Raw genomic sequence first — 27,981 nt, forward strand, 5'->3', positions numbered from 1 at the left:
CTCCTCCAAACCCTACTAAAGGGTGGGATGCCGAATGTATGCAATCAGTCTGATATTTTAGTTTCGACAGACATTTGCTACTGATGAGATCTGAGGAGCTTCCGGTATCTATGAGGATTCGGCCAACTCTCTGGTTGGCCACTTTACATTCAATAACGATAGGGTCGTCATGCGGCCCTCTTACCCCTCCTAGATCTTCTTCAGTGATGACAATCTCAGGAAATGAATATTTGGAGGGTCGTTCTTGGTGAACGGAATTTACATCTAACCGTCTGATATTGTCTTTGTTGCCCCTAATAGTGGGGCCGCCTCCTGAGAAGCCGCCTGCAATGGTGTAGACGACTGCATCATCTGTATCGGAGCTGTCGGCCTGTTGATTCTTTTTGGCCGACTGCTTTTTCGAGGAAGTGTTCCCCGTAGATTTCTTGACATAAGTGTCAAGATCACCTTGCTCAGCTAGGCGGTCCAGATACCGCATGAGACTGATGCATTCATTGGTGTGATGACCAACATCTTCATGATAATCACAGAATTTTTCTTGGTTTCGGTTGTTTGCAGAACCCTTCATGGGGACCGGCTTCTCAATTGAGATCTGTCCCTTGATTTCCTTTAGGATAAATTGGCTATCCTTGTTAAACGCATACTTTGGGGAGTATGGTTTGAATTCTTTTTTCTTCTTCTAGGCCGGCTGTTTAGAGGAATCAGCCGCCCAGACCTCTTTTCTCTTCTCGTCTTTGTTTGACGACTGTTTCTGTCGTCCTTCTCTTTTGTCGGACCTTCTCCCGTCTAATTGTTTTACCGTACTACAAAGATCAGTCGCCTGTATATAGGCTTCCGCTTCAATCAAGGCCTCTTGAAGAGTCGCCACCCTCTTTCGGACCAAATCAAATTTGAAGGTCGACCCGTCTTTGAGACCTCTGAAAAAGTCAGTATAGGCTACTTCATCCGGTAACCCTTGAATCTGTATTCTCATCAGGTTAAACCGCCTGATGTAAGAACGAAGCCCCTCCTTCTCGCCCTGCTGAATTGTTCCTAAATTAAGGGTCGTCTTCTTCGCAGGGATGTTCATGGCGAAGTTGGAGGTGAATAAGTAAGCAAGCGTCTTGAAGTTATTTACACAACCAGTCGGCAGGTTGCCGAACCATTGTTGTGCGATTCCTTTGAGAGTCGCTGGGAAACACTTGCACCAAGTGGGATCATCCAACCCTTGAAGGTACATCAGGTTGGTGAATGCCATCAGATGGTCTTCTGGGTTAGTAGTGCCGTCATAGGCGCCTACTAATACATTTTTCACTTTGGCCGGCTGAGCGGCTTCAGTAATTTCCTTGGAGAAGGCCGACGGCTGTTCACCAAGTCTAAGCAACCGTAGCTGCCAGTCCATAGGTTGGACATTTTTTGCTGCATGTCCACCAAACGGAGGTGGCTGTAAAAAATATTGTTGTTGCGATACAAACGGTAAGTTTGGTACCGCCTGGTCGCTATGAAAGCCGGACTGACGGGAGGTGCCGCCTGACTGACTCTCATGATACGACTGAGTATGCCTCATCGAGGTATTTCGCAGACTGTCTTGGAAGTATGAAGTAGAGGCCGACTCTGACAATCGGCCACTCTTCTTCTGCTCTAGCAGTAGCCGAGAGTCTGTGTATGTTTTCCTCGACCCGTCCGCCTGAATATGACGAATAGGTTTCCTATTTCCTGGAGTAGGAAAACGGTATTTTGTGAAATCAAGGGCAGGTGGCTCCCACTTCCTAGATTTAGGATGAGGGGTCGCCTCTCGCCCTTGAACTGGCTTCCTCTTCCGTGAAGTGGAGGGTTTCTTAGCCGACTGCTCCTTGTCCAGAGCAGGCGGCTTCTTGTTGATCAACTCTTGAATTTCTCCCTTGAAGTCCCTCATGAAGGTCATGAGTTCGTTCCTTGTGATGGGAGCAGACCCATCAGTCGGCTGCTGCCGAACAGGCGGTGCGCCTGCTGGCTCGCTTCCAGTCTGAAGATGTTCCCGTTCCCTCCTTTCGGTATGACGGGTACGTCGGGCCCTTAGGGTCCCGTCTGAAGCTGTGTGAGCTTCAACTTCAAATTCATTCTCAGTATCGTGGTCCGACTGAACTAGAGGATCGTCCAGGGGACGTCTCTCTTCAGGAGCCGGTACAAAATGTTTCGGGGTTTTCTGATGTCCTGCGGGAGAGTTACAATTCCGATGCTGGAACCGGACGCATGTACCTGCAAAACAAACGGATGCTCCGGATGGTTGGAGATCCGCCTCCGACGGTCAAGTTAGTACTTGATTAAGGAGTAATTAATGCGGAAATTAAAGTGGTTGGGTCTCTCTAGGTGAGAGTGTTTAATGTGTGTAATCTGCGTTGTTCGCGTCCTCTCCCTTAATGAGGATTAAGGGAGGTATTTATAACCTCGGGAAACGTGACAAACTAGGTTTAGGTTAACCTTGGGCTGATTGGGCTTCCCTCGGCCTAGGTGACCGGCTTCTCCATTAGGCATGGAGTATGCCACGTGTCATGACATAATAAGTCCAGGGTGGACGAATAAGCGTGTGCCACGTGGCAAGCCCTGAGATGTCCAACTGGGGGGCACTTGGCAGGACCTGATTGGCCCACGTGGCGCATTCCGATTGGTGGGAGCAAAATCCCCTAATCACCAAGCATTTACTACTCCATATGGAGTATATTAGCTCTCTTGCGATAAAAGTATTTTGTAGACAATATTTAGTTTTTTCAATACAAAAATGTGAAAGAGATAAAAAAAGTTTAGGCTAGAAAATGTAATACAAGCCTCTCTCTTCTCTCTCCTCTCTCCTCTCTCTAAAACCCTAGCCTCCATTGTTGAATTTTGGAGGGAATTCCATCGATATTTACCAGTGGAAAGCCCCAATTGTTGTTTTTGTGTACTTTTTCTCTTGTTTTAGGTTTATAATAACTTTTCCTCTTGTAGGAGGAACATTTCTCCTTCGAAAGACATGGTTTTTCATATTCTTTAGGAGGATTTGGCTCCTTCAAAAGACCGGGTTTTTCTTCTTTCTTTTGAGGGAACATTTGCTTTTTTTATTTCATGGATTGCTATACAGTTGTTTCATGGGTAAAACTTTGTATGAGATCGAAAAATAGGTTAATATTTCTATTATAATATAACAAATCAGACGAAAATTTTCTACACGCTACAATAGATCAATAGACCCCCTCGCCGAATAAGGTTGTAAATCACAGCGATATGAAAGACGGTATGAATAATGTACAATTTGCATCAACGATCGTAGCTTTGCTTACAGAATGTTTTATTTAATTCAATTATTATGTATTTGTTAGATCTAAATCTCTTTGTAGATGTCATATGACTTTTATTTATGAACCAATCTATTAACTATTACTAAAATAAAACGTTGTAGATGTCATCACTGTCCACATGTCACTCTCATAATAAAAGTGAATTGCTAAACATCGCCTGCAAATCTCTACACTACCATGTTGGCGGTGTCCCGACAAGACGCCACCCCTAAATTTCGTAATTTTTTCCCCAATTTACGTCGCTTTCCGGCGACGATGACGACTTTCTGATGTCCGTCTGCTCTCCGGTGTCCCTCAGCGATCCACTCCGGCTCCACATTTTTCGTGAGAGAGAATTACGTTTTCGGTAAAAATTAGAAAAAGGGCAAAAGTGTCAATTCACTAAAATTTGTGGGCTTTATGTAGAGATTTGCGGGCGACGTTTAACAAATCCCAAATTATCCCGCCTAAATGCAAGGATGATATGATGTCATTTTTTTTTTTTTTTTTTTTTTTTTTTTTTTGTGGAGCTATCATATTTCATAATTTTGAAATTTGAATATTAAAAGCTTCTACATTACAACTACAAACTATCAATTTATGCTTAAAAATGAAATAATTTTAAGTAGCACATTTATAAATAGACTCATACATTGAAATATGTATTAGACGACATTGAATAGGTATTATATCATAATTTTGATAAAAATCTAAAATTTTAAAAGTACATATATTTTTGTACAGGGTGCATAATTCTTATTTATATTTATCCATTTTTTAAAAAATGTATTATAAAAATAGTTTTTTTATAAATCATGCATCACACGGGTTCTAACCTAGCTTTATTTAAAAAAAAAGAGTTTAGGCAGGAAAAAATTGAAGGAGAAGCTGACACGTGTACAATTTAGATAAATTAATTATGTCAGCGGTTGTTTACTACTCTGTTTTGACTTAGGCACACTTTAAAAAAAATACTTGTAGGTTCAATTCATCAAAATAAGTAATTTTAAGAATGAAATATAATAATGAAAAAAAAAAACAGTAAAATAATCTCACTTAGTAAAAATAATATCAGTTTAACAAAATTAATTTAATTCAATAGACAAAGTACATAATTTCTAAGAAAATTATAATAAAACCAAAATTTGAAAAATATAATAGAATTATATGTAATAAACCAAAATTTGAAAAATATAATAGAATTATATGGATAGTATAAAATATGGTTAGTGGGAGGTTGGGATTTTAGTTAATCAAACTAATAAAATAAAAATTTATTGCAATTAATCAATAAAGAAGGAGGTTACGATTTTTAGTTGGAGGAAGAGTGTACTCCTTCCATTTTAGTTTTGCAAGTGCAACATTTTGGCTGACACAAAGTGGTAGGAGTTTGAGTTAAACTAATTAAAATAATACAAATTATTAAAGTAGTCAGAATTTGTTGGACATATTAAATTACGGAGAAGAAAAAATAGGATAAAACTTTATTTTAAACTAAGGATCGCGAGATAAAAATAATAAAAATAAAATGTACTTATAGTTGATTTCCATTTCCATTCCATAAAATGTTGCTTTAGTAAAAGGTCAAAATGTTATTGCCTTCCAAAAATTGAATCTAGGAGACTAGGACCTATGATTAAATTGATTTCTAATTCAAGCACCCAATTATTGGTGAATTTAGATTTCATTTGTACCAAGTATATACTTCATGCACCTCCTTTGTTGTATTTCACATGTTTCACTAATTAAAATGGATCAAATATATTTATATACATGTTTTAACACACCCTTTCGTCTATTAATAATTGGTTATGTATTAATAAAAAATATATACTGTAACACTCCTTGTTTATTTATTTATTTATATCTAATGCCAACATACAATTTTGAATGCAAGTCTTTTAAATAATATGATAATTAAAATTATTAAAAATAATAATATTATAAAAGTATACATTGTTACTAATTCCAACAAATAATACAAGTTAAGTGAATTTTTTAAATATCAATTAATAAATTGATCAAGTCAAGACTAATTTGCAGATAGTGTAAAAGGTCGTCAAACATTAACACTTAGAAAAATGGAGGAAAAACATTGGGATAAATCGAACAAAACTTCACAAGCAAAATGCAAAGTAGTATTAACGGTTAAGAGGTTTAAACTTACAATCAATAATTGGTGGTCTTATTGCACCAAAAAAAAAATAGTTAGTGGTCTTAAACTCCTAATTATAAAAGTATTTACCTAAATCTATCTCAATCCTATTGATCATGTTAACCAAATTAAAGATATCAATAACTTAACTATATATTAAAAACGAAACCAGGAGTGACACATATTATCTTCTGGTTGAAATTTTTTCCCTCCATTTTTTTTACGAATTGGTGCTCAAGAAATAAATGAACATAGATAAGGCAATATATTTTTAGAATAATATTATTACTCAATATTTTTGTATTATTATATAATTATTCTATCTTTTAATTGATCTAACTTCATTATTTGGATTTTGGGCAATGGATTTAATTTCATTAGTTAAAAATTCACTTTGGTAATATATATTACGTATTATTGTATATACAATAATTTTCTATTTTTAAAAGGCAAATCAATAATAACATGTGTCTGTAGAAAAAAAAAAATACGTAGCATATGTCAAAATTTGGTGCAAATATTTGCCACCATTATATTTCCAACAAATGTAAGAAAAAAAAATGTGTTCTTAACTAATTAATAAAGTATTGTACTTCGTATTCGTTAAAGTGTGTGAATAAAATAAGGATGGAGATATATATATGTATATGTGTGTGTATATCGCATGCACATTGTTTCTCTTTATTAAATAGAGCCTTATAGTTCTTAAATTTCTTTTATTTTTTCATAAAGTGGATCGGCTTAATGCAATAGTTACCCTTCATTCTAGTATGAAAAACAATTTAACGTCCTTCACTTATAAAATTAATTTAGTATACGGTAAACTATCGTTGAATTAACATTATAATTTATTGTAAAATTAATAAAACTAGTTATGATGATATCTTGGAATAAATTTTGGGTTTGTATATGGTAAAACAAGACAGACTATTGAGGTAAAAATCTCCGATAGAGATTAACTAGGGTTGCCTCTTAAAGATGGTAAGGATTGACCAAAAATAATATTCGTACTGCACAAAGTATATGCAAGAGGAAAAAATGATTTGGGAAATAAATTGACTAAAATAATCCCAAATTTGTCGCATTCGCTGAAAATAATCCCAATTTTCTAATGATATGAATTTAGTTCCAATGGTCCCAACTGGTCATTCAACGTGTTATAACAAGTTATTAGACACGTGTCAGCATAAGATTGGTCTAAAAAAACAAAACCCAAACCCATCCTATCAGGCCCTGCCATCCTGGAATCCGGCCACCCCCACCCTTCCCTTCCCCGATTCCGACTACCCCCTCCATATTCAGTCAATCAAAGTCACAATCTTTTTAATTTCTTCAGTCATCATTGATTCCATTGAAGTGTACTCTGAATCAGCTCCTGAGCTTTCTCTCCTCCATTTAAGCAGGTAACATGTCTTCTTTAATTTTAATCATCGATCAACATTTTCACAACCTAGTGTTAATTGTCAATTCAATTTAGGGTTATTCTAAGCTGGATTGATCATTGAATTTGATATTAAGAAGATGGGTAAACGAGGTAGAGCAGCAGTTGTTGTACTAGGGGATATAGGCCGGAGTCCAAGAATGCAATATCATGCCCTCTCGCTTGCTAGCCAGGTATTGATGGCTGTTTTGTTTCTATAAATGCAGGAATTATTTGCAGTATGAAGGATAGCTGTTTATGATCCAGATATTAAACAAATTCCCTAAAATTTTCCTTGGAGATAATATTATTTTCTAGTTCTTCTTTATCAATTTGCTGAATCCTTACTTCACAGCTGTTCATTTTTTTATTTAATTTTTTTTTTCCCGTAATATTTTTATTTAAGATTCTATTTGAATGACTCAATTTTTTTGCTGTCTTAGGCATCTCTCGAGGTAGACATTATTGCATATGGAGGTATGTATGGCGTTATGTTGCTTACTATGTGATTGTTGTTTGGTGTGGTTATTGTTTGTTTGTGACAGTCTGCATCTGATTTTTGATAATATTTAAACTCTCTCGAAGGTATAGAGTTCCAAACATGAACTTTTGTCTTAGAATTTTAGGCAGGTTGCTAATCGATTTGACCCACTGAACTCAAAATTGCTTGATCTAAAGCAAACTTGACTGACCTGTTTGACACATTTTGCTGCTTATGTTGGGATTTTTTCACCCAATTTTTAAGCTGTTAAGTTGGTATTCCTTGCTTATGTTTTTCAAAGACTAGGAATCCAGGATAGGTCTCAGAAGGTTCAATAAATGGAAATGGGGTTCATTCGTGTAAGTATATAGTTTAGGATAGGGAGCTACCAATTCATAGTGCGCGGCCCTTGGGACTTTGTGGCATCATTTTAGGTTTGTGTTAATATTATTATGCTGTGCGTTTTATTGTTGATTTATTTTTTATAATCAGAATGCTGTGTCTTTTACACTTTTATATGCTTAGGAGAAAGCTTGTTATCTGCCCTAGGAGAAGAAAAAGGAAGGCTCACCCTTCTTTGTTCTTCTATTGGCAATATTAATATGTAAAAACGGGTAAACAAGGGATAGCAAATCCTGCGTTGATTTTCTGATTCTCACAAGTTGTCTACAGAATATTTTTTTAGTTTACCATAAAGTTTCTTTCTGCCATCAACTTTCTCCATCAAGAAGCTTCATATTTTGTACAACACAATTGAGGATGTTATCGTACTTATCTAGCTGACCTGCATCTTTTTGTAGGTTCTGATCCACATGCTGCTCTTCTGAATCACCCTTCCATTTGTATACATCAAATGGTAACTGCTTTGGTTTATGCTTATAGCTGTATCATCCAATATCATTCCCCTTTAATTTTATCTTGAATTTGTAGGCGCAATGGCCTAAATTTACCCAAAAATTACCGTGGGTACTTCGCTATTTTGTCCTTTTGCTCAAGCCACTATTTCAGCTCCTTGTACTCCTTTGGCATTTGTGCATTAAAGTACCAGCTCCAGATGTTTTCTTAGTTCAGGTGAGCAAGTACACAAAATTATTTGTTTAAAATTGTTGGTTGAAGCAAATAACATTACATTTTTTTTAGCTTATCACAGGTCAATTTAGATAAATTTTGTGCTCTGTTGATCAATGTGGAGCATTTGTTACTTAATACGGGTCTCTTTTTGACAGTTTGTGGGTTTAAGATATTCTTGTAACTTAACTCAAGGAACTTTTTTGAGTTGTGATCATCAAGTCAATCCTTTTCATGGATGGCATTTGAAAAATATCTTAAAGTATAGTGGATCTGTGGAAGAAAAGCTTATCTTTGTTGGAATTTCCATTTCAGGAGACACTTACAAGAGTTGGAGTTGGGGTAGGTGTTTTGGAGTCTAGTTCTCAAATGATTTTGATAGGGGTTGTTTGGGTGGTTGTCAAGGTTAATTTTTTCCTTGTGGTGCTCTCTTTATGCACTTTATAAAACCTCGCCTCTACTGTGTATAAAATTTGGATAAGGTTATCTTTTATAGCTAGGGGTGTGCTTTTGAGCATCTAGAGGGCGACTTTGCAGAAGCAAAGTGCTTTAATATTGAACATTCAATCATAATTTTATGTTTTTGGAATGAAGTCCTTATAACGATATGCCTTGGATGCATCTTAGTCTCTTAGACCCATATTAATATTATGTGGTAATAGTCAGCTGAATAAAGGTGTTTTATTATATATTTTCCTACACTTAAAACCTTATAGTCACATAAATTACTATTTTAGAAACTAGTTTTGGAAAGATATGTACACTTAAGATTAAACTGTTTTTTTTTTTTTTTTCAAAATGCTTTTGTGATAAATTATATGATTGCTATTTCTACACAGAAATTGTGTCCACATCCTATAATTTGGAACTGTCATTTTCATGTCATTATTTTACCAGAATCAGCAATCATATCTATTTGCATGCCACCTAGCCTTCAAGTGCTCTTAAAGAATAGGCAGGAAAACCCACCTACTCTGAACCCCTCCACAAGTTTTTGCCAAAAATTAGTCTCCAGATTACGATGCAAGATTAAGTCATTTCTTGTTTTACCACTAGCAAACACCTAACTTAGATACATGAGGAGATGATGTTTTATTTATTGTCTGTACCTTCTATAATCTCAAGCATCAAACTTTATACAGTTTATCAATACAGTGGATGACTCATTTGTAGTCTTTTAGTTTTGTATATCAATTTTTTGGTGAGAATAATACGAAGTAAGTTGTTTGAAGAAAACTACTTTGGGTTTCAAGTTTGATGCTCGTTCCCATTAATAGAGAAGAACAGTGAATTATTTAAACATTTATGATAGATATATAAATTGATAAGTAAATCTAGAAACCTAAATCCATACGAAATGAGGCCTACATGGCCACATTAATGATAGTGTGTTTGTTACTTTGTCAGTACCTCTCGTATCTGAAAATTCTTCATATATATATATATATTTTTGGTTTTGCAAAGAATCCGCCATCTGTACCAACCTTGGTGGCTGTGAAATGGGCAAGCTGGATCAGGCATTCAGCATTCATAGTGGATTGGCACAATTTTGGATACACTTTGCTAGGGCTGTCTCTTGGTAGAGGAAGTCGCTTTGTTGCAGTATATCGTTGGTATCTTTCTGATTGGTTAGCTTTTCTTTTATATGCTCTTGCTATCATTGTGTGCCATATGTTAATGATTTTTGTTTTGTATAAAGGTTTGAGAAGCATTATGGACAGCTGGCAGATGGCTCTCTTTGTGTAACAAAGGCCATGCAACATGAATTGGCTCAGAACTGGGGGATCAGGTGAGAATTTTAGTTTTAATTTTGCAGCCTTCTTGCTGAAATGCTGGTATCCCCTCAGTGATGTTATATATAGCCTCTATTGCATGTAGAGCCACTGTGCTGTATGATCAGCCTCCAGATTTTTTCCATCCTGCTTCAATAGAGGAGAAGCACATGGTGAGCTACCTTCCCTGTTCAGTTCAGCTTTATGCTTTTGCTTTTATTTTTGAAGTTGAATTTTTTTGTGAATCATCTGTAGCTGTTTCTCAAATTGGATAAAGAGTTCAGACAATCCAAGGGAAATCGAGATTGTATCAACCATGGTAAGATGCAGACAATGTTTTTGAATAATTAAGGTGACATAAACAGCCTATTAAGCTTTCTACTTCTTCAGGAAGACATATGAGGACAGATGAGCCCTTTGATACTCTGTTTACTAACGTTTCTGGAGTTGGTATCACTGAAAAGTCAACCCGGCCAGCACTTGTTGTTAGTAGTACGAGCTGGTGAGATCTGAATCTGCAAATTAGTACTTGGTTGATGTGCTATTGCCTATACTACAACTAGACTTTAGATTTCTCCATGTTTACTGTTTGAGGTAAAATTATTATTTTTCTATATTCTGATGCCTTAGCCTGCTTAATTAAATAAAACTAGCCTTCTGGCCTGTGTAATGCACGGGTTGTTAATAGAAAAATGCATTGAGAGATGATTGAGGAAATACCAATAAATCATTATAGGTGTAATGTGTAACCAAAAACATGATTAAAGAAATTAAATGTTTGGGACTTTAATTCAAAATGAGGCTTGGAAAATGGGTGGAGGGACTAAAATTAAATAAAGAAAAGGAAAAGGTTGAATTGAAGAGGGGAGATGAAGATGAAGTATTTAATGAAAGAGTTAAGAAAGATAGTGTAATAAAAAATAAAAAATGTAAGAAGACATGTGGCACGTTGGGTTGGAAAAGATGACAGGGAAGTGTAATAGGATGGAGACATGTGTCTTTCCCGGTTTGAGTTTTTAAATACTAAGTATAGATAACCAACAATGGCAATAAGCTGCTGCTTTGTTTATCTGTTCATTTGTCCTTGGAGTGAGGAAGAGCGTCCTATAGTGATCCTCGTAATATCATATAGAAGTTAATAGTTTGATATGTGAGTGAATTATCAGGAGTTGTCTGTACAGCTTTGAATCTAATAGTCGCCTTTATGTAAATCATAATGTATGATCTCCAGAGAGTTTTTTGTATTTGAGCTCCTCTGTGAACTCTTAAGTTGATTGCATGTATAATTTTGGAATTGTCAAACTCAAGTTCTATTATAATTATCCTTAGTAACCAATGGCCTGTTTTTATACAAGTTTAAGGATCACTTGGGAATGTCAGAGCTTTTGATTCACGGAGTTCTGTTTTAGTAAACATTGTGACCTGGTTTGGTGTGATTTCATTAGAGCTTTTGATGATTTTTATGGAGGAACTGGGGATGATGTTGCAGCTGGGAGTTTTAGTAACAAAGCTTTTGCTCCATCCATCCCCACTTCACTGGAATGGAGGAAATTCTTTGGGTAATCGCTTTTTTTTTTTTTTTTTTATGAGATTATCTAAATAACTGTAATTTGAGTAAAAAAAGTAAGATATAGTGTAGTATAGATAAGGATTTGGGAGACGTGTGACAGAGAAACCCAAACTTCATATATGGAAGAGCAAATGAGAGAGATTGGCTTTATTAATTATCAATTTTTGGATCAAAACACTCACTATTGCTACTACTTACAAATTGTGATTTGAAGGTTTTTCAGAGAAAATGAGAACACTGGAGGTATTTGACTATTGCTTTAAGGAAGATCTATATGGGTTTGTAAAGGTTTTACTGGTGTTGTACAATCCTGACACAGGTTCTTAAATTCACATTTGGTTCTGTAATTAACTGATTGTAATTTTAACTAGTTTGACAATTCAGTATTTAGTATTTCTTTTGTTTCCTGGTAATTGGGTTCTGTACATGGTCTATGAATGCGTAAACAAATAACAATGTGCCATATTGATAAGAAGTGATTGGAGAAGATACTTAAGGGCTTGTTTTGATTGGCAATCAACAGATGTAATAACAGGTTTGACTTGAACTTTCTGTAGAAGCTGTCTGGTAATCTAGTTGTCACCAATTATTCTATTTACAAAACAGCTAGGAAAGATGCTAAAAGCTGACTAAAATGCTTAATGCTATTCCCTTTGGCCTATATTACATCTCATGAGAGTAATCGTGGGTATGCAAAACCACATTGTGAAATGTAATGTGGCTCAGATGGAAAAAGAAAGAAATCCCCTTAGTTTGAGAATGATCAGTTTATGATATGTTGTATTACTGCTGATTTGTCAATACATACTGCTAGGACACCAGACGAAGATTTTGGTATCCTTCTGGAGGCAGCACTTATGTATGACAGACGTGTTGCAGCAATCTTGAATGAGGATGATTCAATTAAAGAAGAGGTCCTTTGGGATGAAATGAACGACGGGAAACAAAATATATACCCTAGATTGCTATTTGTGATAACAGGTGCTTGTTGTCTAGACTTATGTATGTTTTTTCTAGTGCTTAAGAAATAAGCTTTGACACCCTTCATATTGCAGGAAAAGGCCCTGAAAAAGAAAAATATGAACAAAAAATAAAGAACTTGCACCTTAAGCGTGTTGCTTTCCGCACAATGTGGTTGTCAGCCGAAGATTATCCCCTACTTCTTGGTACTATTATTTATATTGGCTGCTTGCTTCCTTTTCTCTATTGATTGAATTCTCCTGCTGCATAATCTTTTTATTTAGCAAAAGGCGTAGTTGGTGATTACAGTTTTGGCTGTCTATAGGGTCAGCTGACTTGGGGGTTTGTTTGCATACTTCCTCGTCTGGATTGGATCTTCCAATGAAGGTATTAGATTCTAATCTTAACTATAGGGGTGAACCAAAAGTTTTACTTAATTGTGTTTTTTTTTTAAAACACTTTTTTTTACGCTGGTTAGATATATCAAAGAAGCTGCCACTGTGCATGGAATTATTGATATCTAATGTGTTTAACAATTCTGTTGCCAGGTTGTGGACATGTTTGGTTGTGGTTTGCCAGTTTGTGCTGCTTCATACTCATGGTAAAATCTTAAGCTTTTGTTTCTTGCAATGCTGTTTCAATGTTTCAGTAATTTCTCCATTTTATTAATATTCACTGGTTTGTTGAATCGTATAGCATTGAGGAGCTTGTCAAAGTTGAAAGGAATGGTCTTCTTTTCTCATCTTCTTCTGAACTGGCAGATCAGCTCTTGGTAAGGCCTCTTGAGTCTTGAATTATGTTTTGTGCCTTCTACACTTTTTAATTTTTGGTTTATTGACTGGGTTGTGGACAATGGCAGAGCCAGAATTCAGTGATTTCATTGTATGTAATCATACATACATACATACCCTGTACTCCCATATTGAACATCAACTAGTTTAACTAGTTAAAGTATTGGGATGGTATCCAATAACTAAGATCAAATCCCTTTTACCCTCTCAGTCCTTTCCCTAACAACCCCCCCCCCCCAACAAAAAAAAGAAATCCTTTTTCTTTTTGCTAAAACTTGTATAAGCATAGCCTTACAGTGCGGAACAATTTTCTAAAAGTAAATTGTTAATCTGGGATTATGAGGAGCAAATTTTAGGTTTGAACAAACACTAGCATTGTACATGATGAATGATGTGTCTATAAAGTGATTGCACCTCAAGATCGTATTGGTGGGTATTAATTATGTAATCTTGTATAAAGTTCTGAATACACTAAGACAATCTATTATCTGAAGTATTCTATAAATGCTGTTAAAAAAATTCAAAAGTGACTGTCACATTTAGGCAAAGGCCGCAAAACAAAATGACACCGTTCTGGACATACAATCAGGTTTTATGCCTTGTAGTTGCTGTTTATCTGTAATTTGTGGCTGTACTGTACCATCTTGGTATATTGCTTATGACTACATGCCTTGCTCACTACTGATTTAAAATTTATTTTCTCTTTTTTTAGATGCTTTTCAAGGGTTTCCCTAATGAGTGTTCTGTGCTCACATCGCTGAGAAATGGAGCCCTGGAAACAAGATCTTCTGTAGCTTGGGGTACTGAATGGGAGGAGCATGCAAAACCCTTGGTACTAGAGGCAAGTTTGTTGCTTCTGCCTTCTTCTATCCATCTGCTTCATTGTTTCATTTCTCTTTAAGTTTGCATTCTAGCCTATAAAAAATCTAAAAGGTATCAAACTTATATGGCATATATGAATACAAGTTGGAATTTTTCGTGTAGTTTTACTGTACCTTCCTATTATTAGATCAAGTTCTTTTTTGTCTAGCACCAATTTTAATATCCAATTTGTGAGGAAGTACCATTCATCTTTTGTGGGTTAAGACTAAAAGTTTTTCACTTGCAGCTTAACACTACTACTTTTGGCAAAGAAGTCAACCTTCTTGCGAGTTACACTTGCATTTCACTCCATTATCCAATAGAATGAAGTAATAGCTCCATTCTACACAGGATACGCAATTTAAGACAATAAAGTACAATAAAGTAAGATAAATTATGTAAAAAAAAAGTTTGGGTGTAAGAAAAAGGTAAATAAAGTAAGAGAAATAATGCAAAAAAATGGGTGGGTGTGAGAAAAAGGTAAATAAAGTGAGAAATAATGTAAAAAAGTGGGTGGGTGTAAGAAAAAGGTAAATTAAGCGAGAGAAATTGTGTAAGAAGGTGCAATTATAGTGGGGTAAGAAGGGTAAGATTGTAAAGGAGGTATGCCTAAAATATAAAGCAAAGTGAGTAGAACAAAAAAGAACGGAAAATGGAAAGAGAGTAGAATATAAAAGAACGGGGGGTCTCACGTCCTTCACATCGTTCATGTCTTTTTCTGATATCATTATTCCCCCGGAACCCACCTCCTCCACCTAACCTCCCTTGCTTATATGTGTAAAAGCTTCTCACCCATTTCTTGACAATCCTCACTTGATTGTGTTAAAGCTGCCATTATTTTGCAAAGATCTGCATTTATTTATCACTTTCTGCCAAAATCACTTTGGATATTGGCATTGATTGCTTCCTCTTGGCTGCTCCTGTTTATTCAACTTGAGCAACACATATATCACAAGAATATCTTCTAAGTAACTATGTATAAGAATCAATTCGTGAAAACTGAAAAGTACTCAACAATTTTGCTTCCGTCATTTAAATCTTTGAGCTCTCTCCAACTGCCAAATTCTCCCATCTTCTATATTGCCTGTTTCTCAACTAAATCTGAGCACCTTCTTTACCTTCAGTAACCAATTTGTCATTGTTACTCGACTCTTCTTTTGTCAACTTTTGGATGTACCCTTAACCTTAGGTTGCTCAAATGTTTGTTGCTGTCTCGGACCTGCAGACTGCGCAAAGTATTCCTATTTTGTGGCATGTTTCAAGCTGCCAGCTATAACTTTACTGGATTTTAGAAGGCTGGACAGAGAGACTTAGAGAGTCTAATATAAGTTGGCGTCATCTATGTGTGACATTTATTGCCTTACTATCTATTGCTGCTCTTTTATCTCAGTAACACAATAAAAGCTGAATGGTGTTGGTGGCTGGGTCAAGGGTGAAGGGTGGCAGGAAGTGAGGAGGTGCTGATGGCCAGCTGGGGTAAGGATGAAGAGGTGTGGGGGAGGGAAGGGGAGATTTAATGATGTGTTGTTTGCTTGGTATTATTATTGCACCTCAAGAATTGAATGTGGATTAGAATAATTATCCAGAGGGTGAGAAGGATAAAAAGAGGGAGAGTGGGAAGCAAGTCAACTTGTTGAAGTTTTCTTGCATGTTGGAAAGCGCTGGTTGACAATTATTTTCTCCGAAAATGCGTTTCTTCACAAAATCCATTGATCTCCTTGTGTGCCAGTTACTCGCAGTTGATGTGGTTATTATTGCATTGATAATATCTGATTTTATTAAGTGTTTTCCTTCATCTTTGCTGTCATTGCATTCATAATCTTATGATATTAGTGTTCCTGACAAACAGATTAATTTCTAAAACATGCAGGTTATATCTCTAAATTCTAGTTGATCTTATAGCATACTCTTATGTGGCCCGGCAGTCATCTCTGTGTAATGATACAGAATACAATGGTATGTTATCAGGCCTCTTCCCTCTCTCTCTTTTTTTTTTTTTTTTTTTTTTTTAATCAAAGACTTTATGACGACATGGTTCTCTGTTTTTTATTTTTAACATATCATCATCAAAGAAAACTGGTATTTACTTTGTTGTGTAGTAACAGGTAAATTTGTTGCTATGAAATCAGGTTTATATTCGTTCAGACAATACCTAATCGATCATAGATGAGACTTGAATTCATGTAGAAAGAGACTCCTGGTACAGTGAAGATCTTACAGAAAAACGCTAGTCCTTTTGCGGCACTATTTACAACAGCTTGATTTTGTGTTAGTTACTCGCTTATCTGTACCAGTCAATTTAGTGTAATCCTTTTTTTTTTTTTTTTTTTTTTTTTTGTCTGGACATAGTTAGTCATGTATACTATTTTTGAGATGCATAGAACAAAATTAACTCATGAAAAGTGCGTCAAATATGGTAAGACATAATGAGTATGCAACAACAAAACTGGATTCGATTTGATTCAAATTTATTTACAACAATATAGGAAGTATATAAATGTATAGTATTGTGGCTTAGATTATATCAATAATTGATGGGACTTTGTAAATATACAGTTTGGTCGGCTGCAAAACCAAATAAATGATGAAACCACTAGGCATTTTACAACTTCTCAACTGGGAAGCCAACAATAGGCTTTACTTCTTTTGCTAAAGAACGCAGCTCCTCAATTTCCTCGCCACTAAGCCGCCACCCGAGTGCACCAGCAAATTCTGCTGCTTGTTCCCCATTTTTAGCTCCTGGTATAGGAACTACATTCTCCTGTGCTATTAACCAGTTGAGAACTACCTGCATGAAGGTTGTGATAATCTTGCTTAGAAAAGGATGCCACAATATTGGCAGTGTTGACTCAACATAGTTGCATTGTGCAATTAGAAATTTTCATTACACCTCAATTACCCAGTGACGGGTTCTTGAAACTCCAATATGTTACATGGATACTATTACTTGACACTTCAATTTGAACAAAGCATAAAGAAGTTTATTGCAAAATAGCCGAGCTCAACACGTAAATGTGTCTTAACACAAGTACCCGATTCCACGTAAAATGCTTGATGAAGTTGGATTGAAGATTTTTCTAGGATCTGACACCAATGATTGGTGAAGAAACTAATCCAGTATTAAGTAATTTACCTGGGTAGAAGTTTTATCGTAGTTCTGTCCTATCTCTTTTATTCTGTTAACCAGAGGTTGCAGCTGCATTGCATAAACACAAATTTCAGCAGCGATCTTATAATCCAATATTACAATCACAGTTTCACAGAAACCAATAGTTACCTGAGTCAGGTATTCTCGAGTATATATGCTGCCTCGTGGACCAGAAGGTGGATTTTCTGGTGTGTACTTTCCAGTCAAGGAACCTGCACATATGAATTGTTTCGTATCACAACATCATTCTATTGATGATGGTTTATGGAAATATTTTGGATATCCAGTTCAGGAAGCTTGGATAAGAGGAAAAAATCATATGAATATGTGATTGTTATTCAGGTTATGTAACAAGCATAACTACATGGTACCAAACACACAAACCTTGAGCAATTGGTGAATAAGCAATCAAAGTGATCCCAAGCTCGTCGCAGGTAGCCTTGACACCGTTCTCCTCTGGGTTCCTGTAGATAAGGCTGTAGTTGACTTGGTTTGAGGCCAGTGGAATGCCTCTCTTTTTTAGCTGCTGATAAGCATCACGTAGCCGCTTTTCTGCAATAGATTAGGCAAAAAATCATGAAAGCAAAGATATAACCAAATCCAAGGTTCCAAGAGTTACCTTAACCAAGATAAAGGATGCAGACACTAAATTAAAATGAGTTATCTTGTTGGATATATGATGGATTCTACACTAGTTTTTTTGACTTAAGATAACAGAATATGTCGTCTGATATCTATAGACATACCGCTATAATTGGAAACGCCAACAGCCTTCACGAGGCCTTTCTCAACAGCATCACCAAGACCGTCGATGTACCCTGGAAAGTAATTCTTACAATGAAGTAATACTGCTTAAATTCAAGATGTGGAGGGTAAAAATTTCAGCTCAGAAATCGAATTGAACTAGATGGAGATATTATTAATGAGCAACCTTCATTTCCCCATATTCCAGGCCTGAATCAGCACAAGACAGTAATTAACTTCACAAAGAGAATAACATAGATATTGGCCATTTTCTGTAAGATCATGCTTACCAGTGTAGTTGATACAGCTCCACTGAGGAGAGTTCTAGGCGACTGAGAGAATCCTTTAAGGCTTTGACAACACTTTCGCGTCCTAATCTCCATGGCAATGCAGCAAACTTAGTCGCAACTGCAACATCCATCTTTGGATCCTTCTCTTTCCGCTCCTTAATAAATCTATCAAAGAATTTATTCCGAAAAGGAAAAAAAAAATCAATTTTCATGAAATATCAAGATAACAGACCAGAATCAGCAGCTCTACACTTCAGACTTCAGAGTTCAGATGAGCTAAATGCAAACAGGACGCCGTTTCTAGAAATGTAGAGACAAAATAGCATGTTGTAAATGAAAATTCTTGTATTACCTTCCAAGAAGAGTCTCGGAATTGATTGCACCAAGAGAAAACTGCAGGTAAGGCAAGTGAATCTCAGTAACTGGATTTGGATGCCAAGAAACATAACCCTGTTAATTCGAACAACTAAACATAGTCGAATAATGAAGTTAAATCTCACCCTGGAGCCATAGACCTCAGCAGTGTCAATGAAAGTTATTCCATTATCAAGACTAGTGTCAAATGCTGCCTTTGCTGCTTTCATCTTCCTGTCTGTCATATCATAACAATATCAATTCTGTTGGTTCTTCAATGTGCCCAAGTAAGATAAACATGCAGGTACAGTTATTCAGTATTGTTTTCCTGTCTCTTCACAACTTCATTAAGCTAGCCAATGTCCATTAATTACAAGTTATTCATGATTGTATGATACCCCACCCTCCGTCAGTAACTAATCGTCACATGCGGTATGTTCTTCTAGGATGTCCGAAAAAAGTTATCACATTCACAAAATTAGAAATGGTTTACCATTCGAGTTTTCTAGTATGCCACTACTTATATCAAGTGATGGGGCAAGACTAATTCCAACATAAATCATAATATATGTTTCCAAATCATAAAGGGTATCATTATAATCAAAGAGTCATGATGAAAAGATATACTTCCAAGTTCCAACATCCAGATTCAGTCGTCACAGCATTAATTAAAATTACACTATCAACGCGACTATTAATCCTGAACAGGCGAAAAAACAATTGAGGAAGGACATTAACAAGGAAGAAAAAAGATTACCATCCCATTCAAAGTTGTTCCAATAACTGGTATCACCCCAAGACCAAGCACCAACACCCAACCTAGTGATTTCCAAATCAGACTCTCCTAATTTGATCTTTCCTTCATCAATTGGGTTCATCTTTACAGAAGTAGCGGCCACATTATTATCCTCAAAAGATGTAACAGCCCTTGTAATCATACTCATACTTCTCCTTTCTTGCTTCATGATTTTGCTACCATTTTTACCATACAAACACCAATTAGCAGCACCATTTAACTGCAAAGCCATCTTCTAATCTCACTTTTTTTGTTAACTTTTGCTTAAGTTATTGTAATGTTATACAATATGTTCTTTTTCTAAATAGTTGGTTCAAAACTCAAAAATGGAGTATGTAGTAAGTCAAATATGAACTGTAATATTTTATGGTAAATTGGGGGTGTTGGTGTTTGGACCCATACCACATGATTTGCATTGTTTTCTTGTTTTTTTGTGAGTTTTTGGGAAAAAATATCTCAAAAAATATGATCATAAATTCAACAGCTAGCTTTGTGGGCCTTCGCTCTTCTCATAGTCTCATTTTGTTACGTGCAATTTTTTTGTTGCCAAAAAAAATGTGTATCAGCCCATCAGGTGGGTATGGGTTGATTTTTTTTTTTTAAAAAAGTAAGGCAAAAGACTCTAACCAGATTATCTTAAAGTTATAAGGTAAATTTCCTACCACCAACTACTTGATGCGTTTCTAAAAGGTCTATGTGTTATGTGGACTCCTCATAAGGAGGTTCAAACACTAAACCTCTTAGAAGAAACATTATTGTTTAACCATTTAGACTAATTGTCAATTATGCTCTAATCTTGCACACAAATTATTATTTTACACCGAAGTATTGAAGACGCATATTACATACATACCGGAGTATTACGGAGTAAATGTCTTTGAAAATAAGCAGTTGCATAACTACAAAAGTAGTCTCTTGAAGCAAAAAGATGTACGAGAAATAAATTATGAAATTTAAGAACAGATCACATAATTACTCCATTTTTTTTTATTTTTTTTTTGAAACAACATAATTACTCTGTTTGATACTTTGATTTGATGGAAATTATTTGATGAAAAAGTATAATTTACGAAAAACATTAATTGAAATACAATACTCAATACAGTAGTAAACTAGTTTTCGGTTTCTTTGTTTATTTTTTAGTGTGTGCCTTGTATTTAGTTTCTTCCTATTAGCCTAGGTTGTAATTTGCTCTTTATTTACAAAGCCCTCTTCGTTTTTTTTTATTACTAACCAGAGTAGTAATAACGAAAGTAAAATGGAAGTGAAAGCCTAAGAGCTAGACGGGAGGATAGGCAAAAATTTTACTTTTTAAATTTTCACATTCAGAAAGTAAAAAAGAAAAAAAATAAAAAAATATTCTGATATAGTTTAGATAAAATTTGATGAACCAAAGATGATATTGATATTAGGAGTAGAAAAAAAAACTAGCTAAAATAAATAAAGATTGGAGTTTGAAATCAAATAAAATTTGTAATTTCCTTATAAGAGAATAACATAGTTCTGGGAATATTGAGAGTGATTCTAAGAAAAACAAGCTTTCTGAAGAATCAATCATACGAAAAAAGAAATTCCAACGAATTTTTGTGGAAAGATTGCGGGTAATGATGCATTTATTAAGAATTCAGCACAAGAATTGAACGATGCATTGAAGTCTTTGGATATCAAAAAGAATTCCAAATCGTGCAAAAAAATCATTGATGAGAATCCGGCCAAATTGAGGAACAAACGAAATCGTTGTGAAGATGATGACTAAGGTAGGAGGTCGTAATGCTTATTTAGAGACTAAGTGTTCATGTTGAGTTTATTATTAATATATTTGAATTTTTCTCAGAATAGTGTTATTTCTCGTTTACAATATTTCACCAAACGTAATATAGCAGTATAGCTTTGCTTCTGAACTTCTCAAACTGGTTCCAGAAATCTGTTTAATCCTCACTTATCGCATAATTAATTGATTAAATTGCTAAGCCTAATTGTAATTTTTGGCCATGGTTTGATTTGACAAATACTATCTCTGATGTTTTAGGTGTTCATATCCTAAAACCCTAGGGTTTGTTCGTTTGTTTTTAGTTTTTTTAAATAAAATCGAAAAAGGAAATTAGAAAAAGTTATTTTCATTTTTCCTTTGTAAATTTTCAAAATTATTATGAATTTAATAAGTTTGACCAATTTTTGATTTATTATATAATATATATCATATGTTTTTTTCAAAAACAAAAAAACCAAAAAAAATTTCCCCTAAAGAATGCAATATTGCAGTAAAGAGTTTATATATATATATATATATATATATATATGGGAATAATGGGATAGCTTGATACATGTTGACTTAGATTGGGGAATGCTAAGCCTTGGTACAAAAATCACTTCCTGGCGTTAGGATTTTAGACCAATAAAAGTTGCTCCGTATCCATTACCAGTTTAACCTGAAGGCGCTAGTGAGAGTCGCAGATGAAGCCACCAATGGAAGAGTAGCGAGTTTAGATACTCCCATTGGAAGACTTAAACTAAGTATATAAGTAAACATAACACAAATCTCCACAATTCATTTGGGTTGAATTGTGGCATTCAATTAAACAAGTAAAGAATATGTATAAAAATTGAATAGTAAGCTTGAAATAACATATCTTTTTGTCAGGATATAATTTTCAGATAGCATCAGCAATTGATTTTTAATTAGAGTGAAGAAAGATGCTAAACATAGTAAAGCATCAAGTACTGCATGACCTAGCATTAAATTTTCAATCATATTGTATGATCAATAGTTAGTGCATAATACCCAGTTTCTGAAAAAAAACAGTGTGTTCTAAACGAGCAAGAAAGTGAAATCAGGGCGAAATATGAAGCAAATATGGGCACCAACGCTTAATAGTTACTTGAACAGAGCCCTGTATTCCTCTGCCTCCTGATTCATTTCTTCAAGGGTTCTATCCTTCCTTTCATTGTCCAAGTCCAGCTTTTGAGCTAATTCCTTCTCCTTAACATCAATCTAGTGCCACAGAGACGAGGAAAGGGTTAAGTGAGCAAGCTACACACCACATCGAGAGATGAATTAGAATCTACAAGTAAACGTACTAAGCTTACCACATCATAGATTTCATCGTTCTTCTCAAAGTCACCAGTCTTCCGAGGAATTATATGAATGTGGACATGTGGTACGGTCTGTCCTGCTTGAGGCCCATCCTGATATTTCATAATATACTTGCATAGTTAAATTGACTTATCAAAAAGAATGGCATGCATTAATTTATAATCTTAAGGGCAAGCTGATTGAGGATAGTTAATCATGTATACATTCCATCTAATTTCATAGAAATGGAAGATGCTAAATCCTGCAGCATATTCACTATGAAGCAGGTTATAAAAAATGTATTAGCAGTGCCAATTACAAAAAAACAACCGAGAAATACTGAATTGATGAGTACACAGTTGGCCAACAAGATATCGTGATGTTACTGTACGTACTTGAATTGTAAGAGTTAGTGATGATGCTTTATGGTAATGCTCCAACTTCCTGCCAACTTTTTGTGCTGTGAGCCATAAATCACAGGTCTCATCACCAGTGAGATCGGCAAAGCGCTTTACTTCACGCCTTGGACAGACGAGTACATGTAAGAAATGTTAAGTAAACCAAACAGAAAATACAAGCATTGACATATGTTGACTTTGTTGAGAAAGAAATTCATAAATTCAGTTACGGAGTATAAGTTTGGATTTAAGTATGTGAACAATACATTAATACATTATCATACATATGAAAATCATGAACATCGTCATCTAATGTTGATTTGTTGACACAAGTGAAAAATACTTGGTTTTTTTTTTTTTTTTTTTTTTTGGTAAAAAAAAAAAGAAAAAAAAAAAAAAAAACCATAGTTCAAAGTGCTACCATCAGCAGAAAGTACACCAATCACTAGCAAATTCACCCCACATACGAAGGTAAGATGATCAGGCATAAGTCAATATAGTTGACTGATTTGAAGCAGAACCTTAAAATCCAGTACAAACCCTTAAAGGGAACCTGCATCAGGTTAGTAGGGGAAACTCTCTGTCCTTGTATAAACAAGGCAGAGTTTGAATATAGAGCCTCAGAAAGACAATGAGAGAAGGCACAATGCCTGATGTTTGAAATGAATATGAGCAGAATATGAAGTTTCACTTTATTTTATGCCATGATCGGATATGTAATAAAGTTGTATATAGCATTTATTAATACTTGCATGCAGTGTGTGTGGCATACTGCAGTTGTGCAGGCATTTTATGTTGTCATAAAGTAACATATATAAAAAATTTACAGAACATGGAATTAAAAAAGGAGCTCGATGTCACAAAATATCAGAGGATATGACCTGCAAAAGAAAACAAAATAAAAGAGGTAGCTTAGACAATGGAAATAAGCTTAAGGGTGATTGGGTGAAGGGTAGAGCATAAAGGTCAATCTTAAGTTTGAAAAAAGTCCCCAGATCCTCAGCAAGTCAACAACAACATAAGCAGAAACCCGTCACCAAGACGCTACTTTCTGTATCATTGACTATTAACTAATTAGGTGCATATTAGCTTTTTACCTACTTGTACACGCATATATTAAATATTTTGCAAATCACAATAGTTCTTTTAAATAAATAGTACATTACAATATTTTCCTTTGAATGCAACAACTACAGCAAGAAAACTAAGGTTGATCTAAGCTGCATCTAAGAATTCAATATATATGTCTTCCATACATAGTTAATCTCTCTAATTGAGCTCTTGTACAAGAAAAAGTTACGCTTTATATGCATGACATGTAAGAACTAAGAAGTTGCAAGGGATCAGCCCAAGCCTATTATCCGTTTCACTTATGCAAGAAGGCCCAAGAATACTAACAATTGATGACAGGGAAGTTGTTAAGAAATCAGTTTTGGGGAGAGGGTAAAGTAGTAATTCATGAATAAGTTAGTTACTGAGTTTGTTATTTTGATTCCTTTTGCTAGCTGCTTCTAGAGTTTGTTAGCTTGCTTCATTTTTGGGTATTAATAGGATTTTGGGGTCAAGGGGAAGGCAAGAAGAAAAGAATATTGTTAAGCATTTGCTTAGTGGTAGAGCTCCTTTCCCCTCGAAAGAAAGGTGTATTGAGTGATTGCATTGATCAATTCAAAACGAACTATCCTCAACCTTACTCGAATTGCTACCATTACAGATTTCCTTGCCTGAGTTCATGCTAATTCCTAGCAGAAGTGAGCAGCCAATTGATTCCATAATTACAATGCATGTTAGGACACCAAGGGAAGAACCAATTATGTGTCTGTTTAAATGAGTAAATAATACATCCAAATAATCAACCACTATGGCTAACAGATAAATAATGCTAAACAAAGTGAAAAGGTTTACCAGGAAGAACAGGACGCAAATTCACCATGGCATAAGAGAGATTGGTAGAGTAAAATACTTCTTTTGGATCTATTTTGTAAGGCCCAAACGCAAAAGAATCCGATTCCATCTGCATGTAAATGTGATAATGATTAGAAGTTGCAAAATATCGTAGCCATTATTCAATACAATTTAACTGTCACAATAGATACATGTGCTGAAAACTTGACAGACAAAGAAGAAAAGCTTGAAACCCGCCTTCTTGCAGGATCTAGTAATCGTGGTGGATAAAGTTCGAAGACCTCTTGATGATGTGAAGAGCGGGGTGATGAAGGAACACCTCATGCTCTGAAGAGTGGAACTCCTGGTAATGGCAGTAAAAGTCTGTGACAACATTATGTGCTCCAATTGCCTTAATATCATCTTCCCTAATCCCAACCTGGATTGATATAATGATCTAAGAATGAAGGCAAAATCTCACAAAATGATCAAGATCTTTGCTAGATACTTGAGAAAGGCTCATATATTATCAAAAGTCGGTCAAGAGATATTTCAGCAAAAATTGCCTTTTCTAGGATAAACATGGGAAAAATTGGAATCAAGGAGTATTGCCATGAGTTATACCTATCGAATTCTACACAGGCTAGTTAGATTCGGGAAGTTATCCAAAAAATAATGGGAACAGGTTCTCTAGTCTAACCCCAAAAACTTAATGAAACTGCACCAATGTATATAATGAAGAGTTGAAGACCTTTAGTTTCATCCAGCAAAAATCGGAAGAATCAGACAGCACTCATGTAGAACTCTAGCTTCTGAAGTCAAATAGTACTCCAAGAATCTCATAGTCAACCTTTGTTACAGCAACACTCACACTCTAATTTCTTATAAGATAACAAAGAATTCCCAGTTATTGCTCAAATCACAGCAAAGCAACTAAAGAAACACTTAACAAATAAAAACAATGACTACCAAGTGTATCTTCTATATAAGGTATGGGTCGTGCACATCCTTACAACAAACGCTGTTTCTATGAAGAAAACAGAAAATCTTCAGTTACAGTCTGTGTAATGACCCCCAACCCTTGCACACCCACAGATAATCATAAAAGATCAGGATCCTAGCTCATAAACATTCAAATCAATGCAATTAACTCTTGGCATTCCTAGCAAAACTCTATATTCGGCTCCACTTTCAGTCCTGTTCCTGAGACCCAGACCAAGGCAACAGCATCATCTCATTTCACAGGTAAATTAGCATGTTCCTCTTCTGATTCATCAAGTAGATGTGCTTGTTACTCTAGCTATCTGAGTACACAACCTTTGATTAACAACCCTAGTGCGAGAGATCAAATGTGACACCACAACCTTTAAAACTAACCCTTTCATATCACACTACCAAACCCTCAAAATATCATCATAACGCACTTGGGTACAGCTCTGCTTTTACAACAATCTTTGATACTATTAACAATGATTTTCCTCTACAAACACTTGAATGCTGATTTTGCGAAATAAAATATTATGGCCCTTTTAATGAAGAACCCATTTGTTGAATATAAAAATTGTAACTTGATAGACCTGCAAGGGCTGCAACTTCAATAATGTTGTCTGTGATTCATAACCTTGTGTTCAAATAACTATAGGTCAACTACTCTTGCACACACGGCTGTCTAATTGTAAAAATGGGGCCTTGAAAATTCAACAAAGAGTTGATAAGTTATCATCCAAATATCCAAGTTTGAATAATCAAGAAAGTGTTAATAACTCTCCCTTTATCTTCATTTACACTAAAAATCGGATAATGTATATTTGTACATAACTTCGATGATGATCAATCAATCGATGCAAACATGAAATTGGCCATCAATCAATTACGGAGTATATCAACAATTAACCACAAACATATTCATCCGTCAATCGATTCAATCAACTCAATGACCAAATAACAAAATCAGCTGAACAACACAGCTAATTACCAATAATCAAAACCAAATGATGAGAAAAATGCAAGCCCTAATTCCTAAACATAATAAAAGTTGAAACCCATTATTTTGATCAACCCAACAATTGCACCAATTAATCCAGTAATCAAACAACTAATGCGCCAATATATAAACAATTTAAAGTAAATCCCATCAATTATAAACTTAGTCAATTCACCCCATTAATAATTAGACAAATATCATAAAACTCAAAGATATTTTGGGAAGAAAATTAAAAAAATAAAACAAAAGAAAAGCAAAAGAGAGTAAAGTACTAACAGAGATATAGTGCTGTCTTAATTGGGAGTTAATAAGTTGAATCAGCTGCCTTCGAGGAATGCGGAGTTTACGATTGTTGCTGGGAATGATGTTGGCAAAAGGCTTGTGCGCAGATCTTGCTCCAAAGTTCCACTCTTTCTGGGTTTAGAATAGGGAAGAAAGAATTTGCCTTTATTCTTTTATATGCATCTAATGTACACAAAATCAGTGATCATAGACAGTTAGACACGAGAGCACGGTGACTCAAAAAACACTCGGATTTACGATGTTGCATCTACTAGCACGTTTGTCATTACACAGCTTTAACGATTATTATCATAATAAATTTAATATACTTTCTCCCTTTTTTTTTAGTTGTATCATCTTGTAAATTGCAGAGATAAAGAGAGATAGAGAAAATGAAAAAAATGGATCTACATGATAGGAGAGATTTAAAGAGTTTATTAATTAAAAAGAAAGTGATGTAACTAATTTGAAATTTTCGTTTAGGAAAATAATGCAACTAAAAAGAAATGGAGGAAGTATTTAGACTGCTCGTTGAGATGATGAATATGATAACACACATTCGAGTATGATCTTGTTAAAATTGTTAGAATTTTATAAACGTCTTGATGAATATTTCCATATTATCAATTTTTTATAATTGTTACTTATTTATACAGTAAGGTTTATATATAAGTAACAATT

General features: G+C 35.1%; 3 protein-coding genes across 4 annotated transcripts; 1 reads left to right on the forward strand and 2 right to left on the reverse strand.

The window, feature by feature from the left end:
• The first annotated feature begins 6,552 nt into the window (after positions 1-6,552).
• On the forward strand, positions 6,553-16,872 carry LOC110691945 (UDP-glycosyltransferase TURAN-like). Its single transcript, XM_021868925.1, has 18 exons — positions 6,553-6,830; positions 6,905-7,041; positions 7,291-7,324; positions 8,129-8,184; positions 8,259-8,399; positions 9,861-10,009; positions 10,096-10,185; positions 10,275-10,341; positions 10,424-10,487; positions 10,559-10,670; positions 12,553-12,719; positions 12,794-12,904; positions 13,024-13,085; positions 13,247-13,299; positions 13,395-13,470; positions 14,202-14,330; positions 16,221-16,306; positions 16,480-16,872. The coding sequence occupies exons 2-17, from the start codon at positions 6,949-6,951 to the stop codon at positions 16,242-16,244; spliced, it is 1,428 nt and encodes a 475-aa protein (XP_021724617.1). The 5' UTR covers positions 6,553-6,830; positions 6,905-6,948; the 3' UTR covers positions 16,245-16,306; positions 16,480-16,872.
• LOC110691946 (uncharacterized oxidoreductase At1g06690, chloroplastic-like) lies at positions 16,802-20,036 on the reverse strand. The gene is made up of 10 exons (XM_021868926.1): positions 19,644-20,036; positions 19,033-19,124; positions 18,885-18,925; positions 18,533-18,697; positions 18,430-18,452; positions 18,245-18,316; positions 17,883-18,050; positions 17,628-17,710; positions 17,484-17,546; positions 16,802-17,138 (listed from the first exon to the last, which is right to left on the reverse strand). Exons 1-10 carry the CDS (start codon positions 19,912-19,914, stop codon positions 16,953-16,955), a joined length of 1,164 nt encoding a protein of 387 aa, XP_021724618.1. The 5' UTR covers positions 19,915-20,036; the 3' UTR covers positions 16,802-16,952.
• A 2,243-nt stretch (positions 20,037-22,279) lies between these two features.
• LOC110691947 (bifunctional bis(5'-adenosyl)-triphosphatase/adenylylsulfatase FHIT-like) lies at positions 22,280-27,566 on the reverse strand. Of its 2 annotated transcripts, XM_021868927.1 has the most exons (6): positions 27,295-27,566; positions 25,293-25,473; positions 25,054-25,164; positions 23,151-23,297; positions 22,770-22,868; positions 22,280-22,674 (listed from the first exon to the last, which is right to left on the reverse strand). In XM_021868927.1, the coding sequence occupies exons 2-6, from the start codon at positions 25,455-25,457 to the stop codon at positions 22,558-22,560; spliced, it is 639 nt and encodes a 212-aa protein (XP_021724619.1). In that variant the 5' UTR covers positions 25,458-25,473; positions 27,295-27,566; the 3' UTR covers positions 22,280-22,557. The 2 variants fall into 2 exon arrangements, with proteins under 2 accessions (XP_021724619.1, XP_021724621.1); XM_021868929.1 differs by lacking the exon at positions 25,293-25,473 and having other exon boundaries at positions 22,331-22,674; positions 27,295-27,545.
• Between the last annotated feature and the right edge of the window lie 415 nt (positions 27,567-27,981).

The sequence above is a fragment of the Chenopodium quinoa genome, unplaced genomic scaffold (assembly GCF_001683475.1).
Source record: "Chenopodium quinoa cultivar QQ74 unplaced genomic scaffold, ASM168347v1, whole genome shotgun sequence".
Classification (NCBI taxonomy): domain Eukaryota; kingdom Viridiplantae; phylum Streptophyta; class Magnoliopsida; order Caryophyllales; family Amaranthaceae; genus Chenopodium; species Chenopodium quinoa.

Bases quoted from the DNA above. Each gene is read 5' to 3' on its own strand.
- LOC110691945 (XM_021868925.1), top strand. From the start codon at position 6,949: ATGGGTAAACGAGGTAGAGCAGCAGTTGTTGTACTAGGGGATATAGGC. The intron at 10,186-10,274 runs GTGAGAATTTTA...TATTGCATGTAG, and splicing joins GCTCAGAACTGGGGGATCAG to AGCCACTGTGCTGTATGATC. The intron at 14,331-16,220 runs GCAAGTTTGTTG...TAAAACATGCAG, and splicing joins CAAAACCCTTGGTACTAGAG to GTTATATCTCTAAATTCTAG.
- LOC110691946 (XM_021868926.1), bottom strand. From the start codon at position 19,914: ATGGCTTTGCAGTTAAATGGTGCTGCTAATTGGTGTTTGTATGGTAAA. The intron at 18,926-19,032 runs GTGAGATTTAAC...CCTTACCTGCAG, and splicing joins CTGAGGTCTATGGCTCCAGG to TTTTCTCTTGGTGCAATCAA. The intron at 17,711-17,882 runs GTTTGTGTGTTT...TCATATGTGCAG, and splicing joins TTATTCACCAATTGCTCAAG to GTTCCTTGACTGGAAAGTAC.
- LOC110691947 (XM_021868927.1), bottom strand. From the start codon at position 25,457: ATGATATTAAGGCAATTGGAGCACATAATGTTGTCACAGACTTTTACT. The intron at 25,165-25,292 runs GCGGGTTTCAAG...ATTTACATGCAG, and splicing joins TTACTAGATCCTGCAAGAAG to ATGGAATCGGATTCTTTTGC. The intron at 22,675-22,769 runs GTAAGCTTAGTA...CTGTGGCACTAG, and splicing joins ACGATGAAATCTATGATGTG to ATTGATGTTAAGGAGAAGGA.